Here is a 12168-nt window from a genome sequence, read left to right as displayed (position 1 = left end):
ATCCAATTACTCAAAAACTAAAAGAAGTCGGCATTGAGGTCGGACAAAACTTACTCAAGTCTACTCGTTAAAATATTTAAAAATAAATATATCACATAATATCTTAATAGATTGCGAGGAAAATGCTAGAATATATAACAATTTTATGTCTACTGAGAGTTCGTAAATAAAAAAATTAATATTAAAAAAGAAAATTATTTTTTAAAATTCAATTTAAACTAAAAAAAAACTAAAATTATATATACTACAATCTAGAAATGTTATATATAGACATCGGTCGAGATCGTAAACCGTAATAAATTTATATAAATGTTCAAATATTTCAGCGTGCACGTTCTCGAGAGCAATGTATACATTTTTAAAATTACTAACCAAAGAAAATTTGATACAATACAAATTATTTATTAATATGTTTAATAAAATATTTAATATTGTTAGCAAATTATTAAAGAGGCATAGAAATAGATACGGTGCAGTAAGTTACAGTACAAACCCGTGTGAGTTGAAAAAACGACATAAACACAAATAGATACGATACAGTAAGACACAGTAGGGTACTTTCAAAATAAGTCTATAAACATATGCATGATTTATTGCTTCTGTTTGGGGTGGCGACCGATGATTAGTCTTCTTTGTAGACAAGTACTTTCGGGACGTTAACCCTTTTATTCTTTCAATCGGTACTAAAAATACATTAACACCTATCGCGATAGATATAATAACATTGAGGTCATATATCGACAACGACTTTTAGCTTACCATAACAAGGCAGTATAATTTTCGCAACCATAGTTGCTTCTTAACCAGATTCTAAACAGTACCCCCTCTGATGCGAAACGCCTCACACATTCAGCAAGAACTGTCATGATTCAATTGATATGTAGACATAGCTACATTGGTAAATTGTCGGTTTTTACTAGTAAATATGACAATGCCCACATTATTTTCCTAACTGCAATTTTACACCTAATGACGTCGCTTATCTTTTCGCTTTCTTCAGCACACATAATAATCTGAGCCCTATCGATTTATAGCTCCAATTCATTAGTATAATAAGGTTTCTCTATCTAAATCCAAACAAGATACTATTACTGCCACCCATGACGCTATTCCTTATTCCAGGAGCCGATAAGTAACTACAACAACTATGCAATTTTATCATTTTGCTGATCTATATATATTTAATATTTATATCTTACTAAATTTGTATATACTAAGTTCCTCTGCACCTAATTATCCACTAACAACTTTTTTGTTCGATCAATTCTTTTGACTGCCTTATCGATATGATCGATATGATATCGATAGCATCTGTTTGTGTTATCCCACATACTGCAGTGATTATAAATATTGTGTATCTTATCGTATCACAAGAGTTTGTATGCACCTTTATACATTTTAAAGAATATAAAAATATTAAATATTTACTAACTATAAACTAGCAACTTAACTATAAAAGTGACATAGAATTAAACTTATGTATATTATTCTAACTTGATTTCAGTACAATTTAAGAGGAGAATAACTTAATTTATATTGAGAACAATTTTTAATATAAACTATAAAAAGCAACAAATGCTATGTGTGAAAAGAAAAATACGAATTTTATTTTACAAAAAAATGCACCTAAACGAATGCAATACATTTTATTTATTTAATTTTAAATAATATATAATAATAAAACCGGAGCATAAGTGTTTAAATTTTATTTTTTTCTAACGAAATGCATTTCAGTTACACATATTAACAGTGAATAATATATATATATATGTATATACATATATATATTCGCGATTTAATAATTATAATATTTTTATTTTTGCTTGCAATTAAACACTTAAAATATTATTTTATTTTGCAGTATTTTGTTTACGTATTGTAAAAAACTTGCCTACAAAAGAACATCACTTGCAGCAATTGTTCGTCTGTCGGTTATTCTCATTCTCATTTAGCCTTCTTCCTGCGGCGGTTCCTTGATTATTTGCTCCATCATTTTTAGGTAATTTTTTGGCTATATTAAGGATATAAAGGAGTTAAGAAAAGTAATATTAATTAAAGAATAAAAAAAACTTAATTATTTATTATTTTTACCAATAGCCAAAAAGATTTCATTCACATTCATTCCAGTTTTTGCTGATGTTTCCATAAAAAGTAATGCATTCTCTTCAGCATATTGCTTTGCTTCCTCATATTCAACTACACGTATATTTGATAGATCTGCCTTATTACCAGCAAGAGCAATTACAATATTCGGTGAGGCCTTCAAAACAGAAAGAAAAAAACAATTGAATATATAATACATATAACAAGTTTGATTAAATAAATTAAAAATATTGAATGAAGGTAAGGTTGGTTAAAATAGTATGGCACTCTTCTAGACCCTACGGATCCATCATGATATACGAAATATATTACTTGTTGAAAGCGTTATGAGGTTCCTAGAAAACGTAGCATATTTTCAATCAGCGCTGAATACCTTTATGAAGACCATAAAAATAAATTTTCGTAAGAACTTAACTGTGCTAAATTCAATAAAGAACGTAACCTTATTCTTACTCTCCAGTCTTCGTACCCCTCACATATTGCAGCAACCACTTGTTCATTCCCATTCTACCCAAAATTATTTGTCTTGTAACCGATTCATGTCCTGCTTTTAGAGTACCTACGTAGATTTCAAAACCAATACCGAGGAAACTAACCACGAAGAAGATTGCGAATATAGTTTTATTTTTATTCTCAGTGAAAAAGTTTGAGTAGCTTGGTAATTATTAATTTTATTTTTGTTTTGTTTTGTTTTATTCAAATGCGTATAATATGTATAATAGTAAGGTCGATATAATATATTTTTTGAAAGTTTTGAAGCGGATCGCGATTAGCTTAAATTACATTTGAAGACCTTATAAAGGAAGTATTGTTGTTGAATTCTTTCTTCAATAATTCATTTGTAGTTAAAGTTAATTTATTTTTGTGAGATTTCATATTTGGGTAGCAATAAAAATAAATACACCTCATACTGTTCCCTATTTGGTGATAACCAATACGTAGGTCAGACTCTGTCACTCAGATATTCCTAACAAAATCGTTTATGTTTTTATTTTTATGAAAGCCTACTCATACTAATAAAAATATACTACATACATATATATAATATAACTGATATATGTTTTCATTTATATAAACTTCCGGGGCTCCGTTATAATAGCTTAAGGACGCAATGCATTCCTCGGCCCACATTAGCATATTTACATGCTTTTACTATACAATAATAAAATTAAAAATGTAGTAATCAAACTACTATTATACAAATATTTCAAATGTATGGAATTTAAAACATTTGCTGAATCAGCAAAATGCATTTTAAAAGAAATTTGATATATGAAAATTTGTGTTAATATGCACGAAAAATATTAAATCAAGTGAGAAACGTAAATTTGTAGGGTAAATGTACTTTGAAGAAGAATTGTTAAATTTTCATTTATAAGACCAATGATCTTTCTTTCACAAATTTTAAATTGAACGGTTATGTATGCGAATATAGAAAATAAAATATAAAAAAAAAAAACAGAGCAGAATGAGAGACAAAGAAAGATCATTGGATTTATTGTATATGAGCGGCATCTAAAATAGCACTTACATGTTTATGCAGTTCCTTGACCCAGGTTTTTGCTCGCTGAAAACTGTCTTGATTTTGTATATCATAAACGACAATAGCAGCCTGTGCACCTCTGTAATACATGGGAGCCAAGCTATGATACCTATAGAATGAACGATAAGATTAATATAAACAATAAAGTTTTTTTTATTAATTTTTATAAATGAGGAATTTACAGTGAACATTCTCATAAACGGACAACTCACTATTAATCAGGCAATTAACGTGAGTATATTCGCGTGAGTGCCTCTGCTTAAGAGAGCTTTCACCGTATATACTTACCGCTCTTGACCAGCTGTATCCCAAATTTCAAATTTAACCACTGTATCTTCTATGCAAATGGTTTGTGTCAGGAATGCAGCACCTATCGTACTCTCTTGGTACTCATGGAATTGTCCTTTAACGAAACGCAATACAAGCGACGATTTTCCAACAGCCGATTCTCCCAATAGCACCAATTTGAATTGGCAACTTTTGTTTGTGGATGTGCCATTGGGGCGTGTAGCAGTACCGCCACCACCACCACCGCTACGAGGAGTTGTTGCCATTATTTAAAACTTTTTAAACTATTGTTAACCTCTTGATAAGGCTTATTTATTTGATCTGCGCTTTTATTAAATAAAGTCTATATTGCAGGCCTTTAAAAAGGACGGCTTCTAAAGATCAACTCGAGACAGCTCTGCAAAATTAAAAAAAAAATCTATTTAATATTAGTTGTGTAATAAACTTTATGTAAAAAAAAATATATAATTTTTAGTTTTGTTGTTAGAGATTCTCTTCGACTAATTTCACATTGAACATTTTTCTACTCTTTTTTCCAAGAATAGAAAGTAAGTTTAGCTTGCTACTGAGCCTATTAAGAACTCAGCAAATATTTCTCTATTATGGGCGTTACGGAAATTGCAGTAAGCGAATAGATTATAGCGCAAATCACAACGTAGAAATATTAAAACTAAAAAGCATGGATCGCCCGTTGTTTATCTTGATTGATTAAGAAATAAAGTAAAAATTCTGGAAATACTTAAATTAACATAAAATTATATTTATTTATTTGAAATATTATAAAATCTTGTTTTTTATTGTTTTTTTTTTGTTTTTGGTTCTTTAACTAATAACACTTTTTTTACGATTTTTTAAACTCTACGGATATTACTTTTTTCACGACGTTGCCGTCATTATCAACAAAATATTATGAGCGCAGTATTTCACTTTATCGTGCTTTCGTGCTTTCACTTGTTCCTATCTCACCGCTTTTGCAATACTAAAGAAGAGAATAACAGCGTAAAAGCAACTGTCAAATTTAAATTAAAAGTCAACTCAGCCAAAAGCAAAAACAATAACAAAACAGAAAACTCAAAATACAAAAACAAAAACGCAAAGCAAGAAGTAATAAAAAATCTCTTGCTGGCTCGTTTTGAATGAAGATTCTTAATAAGAAAATTACACTAAAGTGCGGAAGAGTTAACTTATTTTTTTTTATAATTGAAATATGTGGCACTTCTAGAGACACGAACACATATACGCCCCCCATAATCAAAGTGCGTTCATACTTTGTGAATTTATCGGTTATTTGAGACAGCCAAACACTATGAGCAGAAAAAAAAAAAAATAAATAAACCGAAATCTGACTTGAATAAAGAAGGAAAGAGAAAAAGAAAAATGTAAAGAAAATTTATATTTTCAGGAATTATTTATGGAGCTTAGTTGACTTAATTAGACCTGTACAAAAGAGGTCTGGATACATTTACAGAGTCTAACAAAGTCGCAAATATTGACTATATGACATAAGCATAAAAATCAGCTGATACAGAGAGCAATATAAGCTATTACCGATTTCAAAACATAAAATGACGATGACTTTAAGATGTAAAAATGGGGACGTAGTACAATTAGAGAATCTAACAGAGCCACAAATATTACCTTTATGATGTAAGCAAAAAAATCAGCTGATATAGAGTACTATATAAACTATTACCGGTTTCGAAAATGACGGTGACTTTAAGATGTAAAAATGGGGATTTAGTACATTTATAGAGTCTAACAAAGTCACAAATATTGCCTATATGATGTAAGCATAAAAATCAGCTAAAATGGAAAGTTATATGAACGATTACCGATTTCGAAACATAAAACGATGATGACTATTTAAAAGATCACCGATTTCGAAATGTACAATTACGGTGACTTTGAGATGTAAAAATGGGGATGTGACACATTCACAGAGTCTAATAAAGTCGCAAATACTATGAATATAGCGTAAGCATAAAAATCAGAAGATATGGAGAGCTATGTAAATGAAATTTAGAATTTCGACTTAAAAGTGAATCAGTTGCTTTAAAAATACATCTCTCAGAAACATTAATAAAATATTAAAAATATATCATCATAAAAGCCATATATTTTTAGTGCGTTTATTATTTACAAATATGGGATCGTTCGTTATTTAGCGGGTTTATTACGTCAGATATTAGCTAAACTGATAATCTACTGTATGGTATATGTAAACATACCAATCCAGCGTCTCTATATGGGCTAAAATTACTATTTCACTAAAACATATAAATTTTTGGTTCTGGACAAAATTAGAAAATAATGTATGTATATATAGGTTCGAACATAAAATTCTTATCAAAGTTCAGCCAGTGTAAATGCTCTCAGTTACTAATCAATTCAATATAATATTTTAGTCTTTGAGCATTGTGGTGCTGGAATAACTTCAATATTCTCAAATTTTAATATTTGGATCGAGAACTCTTCATATTTTCGGAAATATAAGAACCTTTTAATAATATTGGTATATCGAACAGCAAGCAAATCTCTACTATGTTTACTATTATTTTTTTTTATTATTTTATCACTCTTTACAAATACACATAGAAGCAATAGCTGGAACACAATATAGTGTTCGAAAAATATTGGAGTAGTGTGCTGTACTTTAGTACAAGCACGAAATTAAGGCCCAGGAAAAGTACTTTTTCTATCTGGAATATATATTTGGCGATCTATAAAGTTACTAGTTTTCTGCGGCCCGGTTCGCAGTTTCACTGCTTCGTTATCAATGTATCTTACATTATTTTAATTTCAACTTGTTGCTCTTGCATTTCACTAGATCTGTTTCTAACTATCCGAATTGTCTCAACATTGATTTTTTTTCATAACAATATAAGATTTTCTTTAAGACATAAGTTTCAATTTTATTTTTTTTTTTTTTTCCAAACAGTCTACTTTGAGCCACCATAACTTTTAAATCCATTAAAATTGATTAATTACTTAATAAATTAATTATACTAATTAAGTATATTAAACCAAATATTTAATTAACTAAACATAAGTATATGATTACAATTATTTAGATGAACCGAAATTTTGACTGGGTTTTCGCTTAATAGATACAGAATTTTCTTAGAATATGGGGTATGTATGAATCTCACCACTACCAAACCGATATTTTTCGGGTCTTAAACCAAGTAATTACCTCTCATTACAACACTTTAATACGAAACACCCTGTTTATATATAAATGAGAGAAAAACAAATCAAATTGCAATCACTGCCAGATACTAGAATAATTTTACAACTTTTATTTAAGAAATTTTTCAGACTGACTACGGACCGTCTGTCATATTTTCCACGTATGGCCTTGCACTGTACTATGTATTTGTAATTGAACTTTATATTAGGTAATAAAATGTAGTAAAATTTAACGTCAGCGAAAGAGGAATAAAGCAATAACAAAGTATGAATCATCTAAACTTGTGGGCTTGTAGCTAAGGCAAGGAAAGGCAAAGGCGTGAGTGAAACTACTACGCAAACACGTCAAGTCTTCAAAAATTCTAACATATGTATGTACTCTTAAAAATAGTTAAGTAAATAATGATAAGGTCGGAAACAACAGACCGATTATAAAACGAAAAAGTAGCTTATTTTGTTATGTCAAGAGCACCATTAGTTTTATGCGTGAAGTTCATCGTATTATATATAAGAGAACGCAATGTCTATAAAATAAATAAAAAAAATATATAGTAATTTAATTATATGACATACATTATATATATATATGATTCTATGCAAAATGAGATTAGTGTTTACTAAATGACAAGAAATTAAAACTAAAATATTAGATTTTTTGACAAGTCAGTCAGTATTATTATGAGAGCACCACGACTCAGATGGTCCTAACATATTGTGATAAAATTAAGCAGTAAAAAATCAATTTAATGTTCTACGCCAGCACTTTTTTTAAAGCTTTACTTTATTTTTACCAAAATAGAAATTTTGTGTGTAATTATAATTACTGGAATGACACGATTTGATAATGACTGTAATAACTTTCACTATTCTGAGCAAATATAGCTTGATTCTGGAGATATCGAGGCTTGAAGCGACAACTAATATATTAAAATATTACACAAACGGGCTAGATAGTGGTTATGACATATTAATTCCATATAAAAGTATCAAAAATGATGAATTTAAAAATATATGCTAAAAATATACTGTAACGTTATTATCTATAAATTGAAAACGCTGCTTTATGTTATAATCAGAGATTTAAACGCGATCTGTGAACATTGGGTAACAGAAACCAATTTTCGCAACTATATTTTTGAGCTGTTCTACAATCATGAAACTCCACCATTATGCATATATTTCCGACAAAAAAAATAAGGTAACCACTAGCACCCATTTTGCAATACACTGCATGAATTATTTGTGTTGTTAAAATTATTATTAGGAGGAAGTCACTTCGAGGAGATTGGGGTCATACAAAACAAAAAAAAAACCGTTGGAAGAATTATAAGGTATACTTCAATGAGTCTACAAAAATATATATATATATAGGATTGGGCCAAGTGAATACGAAAAAATTATTTTTTATTGCTTATTGAATAACGTATGTTTTATATTAAAATACCTCAACTTATAAATGTATAAATGTAGTATTATAATAGTATATGTATACATATATACAAGTCTGAAGTGAAACCAAAGACTTACTTAAATCGATTATTAAAATTATTAAAATACGGTAGAAAATTTACGTATATGGGAACACGTAGTAAACATTAATAACTGTTTAGAATATCTCAAAATTTTATTACTTTGTTTATTCATCATTTAGGCTTCCTGCGAACATTCCATAGCACTCGGAGATAATTCCGCGTCTAAAGATTTTTTAGATAGATTTTTTTTAGCACTAAGTATATTTGTAAATATTGTTGTTTATCAAACAAAAAAGACCATAAAATTTTTTTAATATATACTTCTTAAATAATTTTTAAGTGTCTCGAAACTAATTCTTCAATATTTATACTATAAATAAAAAGAAACATATTCGGTATGTTAAAGAATAATAAAGACTTCCTGCAGTTCGTCATTAAAGTATTATATATCCAAAAACAAAAAAGACAACAAAAGTACTAACATCCAATGCAAAATATCAACATTTTATGAAAATGTTCCAAAACGAAAATCATTTTTTGAGCATTTTTTGTGACTTTTATTGTGCCTACTAAGCACTTTTCGTTACTGACATCAGCAACAAGTATCCATCTAATGACAGTAAACAAAAATACTATAAATGGCAGGCAGACTATTTTGGTTCTTTGAAAATATAATTTGAAAAACAACCACCGACTGACTACAACCCAACCAACAAAGATACTCATTCGTTGCAATGTGCCCGGCTTATTTTTGGTTCAAAAAAGGAATCAAAAACAAATAAGTTAGACACGCTATCACCATTTGAAATTGATTTTTTCAGTTCTTTAAATAGAAGATTTATTTTTGTAAGTGAAAAAGATATACAATAATTTATCGAAATATGTTTTGGAACCAAAAAACTTCGCAAACTAAATTGAAAGATTTACATAGCAGTTCAATTTAATTGAAGGCTTTGAGGGAATTATGAGGAATAAATATTTTAATTAGATAAACAAAAATAATTAAAGAGACCAAAATAGAAGAAGCAGTGTGTAACCTAAAACTAAAATACTAATTAAATTTGTAAGCTGCAAAAGGGACAATAGTTAATGTTCTACAGTCACATTGAAGGAAGTTATTAATATTATGAGAATATTACAGAACAATACGGTAGAGAGTATACATGACTTCCCACCTAAACACTACTTATATATGCAATTTAACATTGGTTACAAAAACGACTACTTCTAATTTTAAATTTAAAAATTTGCAACTATAATATGCGATATCACGATGACTTTGGTGCAATGTAAGTGAATACCTAAAGTAGTTGACCATATCAACACATGTAATTGTCAATGGTTGGCCTAACTGCAAATAGCTATTGTCAAAGAAATGCACGTTGTATATAGACTATCATAAAGCGGCAATATCTGCCACGGGAGAAAACATGGACTTGGTTTATCAATTGAGAAACGATTCAATTAGAGATTCACCAAGTTTTAAATAAAACATAGTACTAGCAATTTGTCACACTTTGTCATTTTAAACACCATAACTCCTCTTCTAGACGCTTAAATATCATGAATTTTAGACAGTGCATAAATGGTTGATCTATAGCCAATAGATGACTTGACCACACTTACCTATTATTAAATTTTGACAGTACATCAACGAAGGATCTACCTCACCGATACATAAAATTGGAAATAGAAGGTTTGACCGCACTTACCTATTATTAAATTTTGACAGTACAGCAATACATTAAACCTTACCCATACCTACTCACATTTGGAAAACTTATACACTTTTCAGGGTCTTCAAACGTAAATATAATATTTTTACAAAGTTTGAAGACCACAAAATTACTACCAAACAAATATTATTACCTAGAGGATGTATCATGAGAATCTTAATGCAATTGGAAAAAAATAAACTTGAAATAATCACGTATATTTACAATATAACTCAGTTTAGCCCCTCACCGCCCAAGAAGAATACAAAAACAACAACAACAATATAATTAAATTTGTCAGATAATATATGACAAATATATTTATATTAACTTTATCTATATGAATGAAATTTTATTCTCAAGCAACATAACGATAACACTTATGCAGTCATTTTATATTGTAGTTATATTTAAGCAAAATTTTATAGTATACTTTTTAAAGACTTTAAATACTTTAATTACACATAAAACATTTTAATTAAAAATAAACAAAATAAGCCTACAGGTTGAATTTCATAATAAAGCTCCTTATATTCTACCCACATCTCTAATTAAAATTTATATGTAAAATATTTTCTATATACTCGTAATATAGGCCAGCTAGCTATGTGTTGAATGAATGTGTGATTGATTGTATTATTCAATTTTCATTAAACACAATATTTATGATTTCCATTTAATTTAATATAAACCAAATAAATTTATGTAAAATATTTGTAAACATATTTCAATTTATATTGAAAAGGTTTATTAATTTTATCATTGATATGCTCGGGTGTGTGATAGACGTTAGTTACAATATATCAATTGCAAAATACGCATTGTTATAATTCAATATTATTATAATTTTAAATGACATAAAATACATCAACTTACTTATATTGTATTGATATACGTTTAAGAGAAATTCTGTAATAAGTATTTTACTAGCATAAGTGGGCGATTATTCACCACTTAATTATGAATAAAAATAACATTTAAAGGTCATTTATGCAGTAATACACCTACTCAATGAAAAGCAATAATGTAAAGGATAAACTCTAGTTTTTGAACCATTAACTGTAATGCGTTTTTTGACAGATCAAAGTTGAATATACTTGACTTTTATAAAACAATAAACATTATTATTATTAAACTGAAACTCAATGTACATCATAGAACGCTATATATACACTTTTGCATTTACAAAAAGTCAATGTATGTTGTGGCATTTGCTCTGGAAGTGTAATAGACCTCTACTTCTTCGGAAATAAAGAAGTTATTGCTCACCAATATATTTCGACGTTTCACTACTATACTTTTTTACACAAAGGTTATTATGTTGAAGTTATGTCCGTGATTTTGCCAGCTGTGCACCGACAAGTCATCAAAAATTACTATAAAAGAGTCCAGTATTAATAGATCTAATATTGTATATCATTATATCTAATGGCAAGCAAAGTGCAAACACTATATAGAAATAAAAATTTGGCAGGTACGAGTTCTAAGCCTGACACTGACTCTCGAAAATTATATATGGACTATAAACTAATTAAAAAGAAATTCGAATATTTCCTAAGACCACTGATGATGAGTACTTCATGGCAATAATCGAAACAGCGTTGTATGGTCAGCCGAATTTCAATAAATTAACTAAAATTTTTGTCTTTGTCTTTTCATTGCTATTCGAATCCGCCTAACTTTTAAAAAATATGTATTTTTTTTCAGAAGTGTGAGTTATTTACGTTTACAGGTATAAACCTATATACCATACATATGTTAGATTTAACTTATATTTCAATTTTAATTTTAATTTTTCGAGAACTTTAATAAAAATAGAACTTTTATGTGATTCTGGAACCCTTAAGCAAACTTCTGG

General features: G+C 28.6%; 1 protein-coding gene across 4 annotated transcripts in view; it reads right to left on the bottom strand.

The window, feature by feature from the left end:
* Positions 1 to 1891: 1891 nt before the first annotated feature.
* LOC119689674 (ras-related protein Rab-5A) overlaps positions 1892 to 12168 on the bottom strand; it is a 28775-nt gene continuing 18498 nt past the window's right edge. For 3 of the 4 annotated variants that reach the window (XM_038104553.1, XM_038104556.1, XM_038104555.1), the window contains exons 2-5: positions 3935 to 4331; positions 3635 to 3755; positions 2092 to 2260; positions 1892 to 2011 (exon numbers count right to left, since the gene is read on the bottom strand). In XM_038104553.1, coding sequence (XP_037960481.1) covers positions 1905 to 2011; positions 2092 to 2260; positions 3635 to 3755; positions 3935 to 4200 — 663 coding nt within the window. In that variant the 5' untranslated portion in view covers positions 4201 to 4331 and the 3' untranslated portion in view covers positions 1892 to 1904. Of the gene's footprint in view, positions 2012 to 2091; positions 2261 to 3634; positions 3756 to 3934; positions 4332 to 4805; positions 4904 to 12168 lie in introns of those variants that run through there. The other variant, XM_038104554.1, reaches the window with a different exon arrangement.

Source organism: Teleopsis dalmanni, chromosome X (genome assembly GCF_002237135.1).
Source record: "Teleopsis dalmanni isolate 2A chromosome X, ASM223713v2, whole genome shotgun sequence".
In the NCBI taxonomy this organism is placed as follows: Eukaryota; Metazoa; Arthropoda; class Insecta; order Diptera; family Diopsidae; genus Teleopsis; species Teleopsis dalmanni.
The sequence above is the reverse complement of the archived record's forward strand: the minus strand, read 5'-3'. Positions and strand labels throughout refer to the sequence as shown.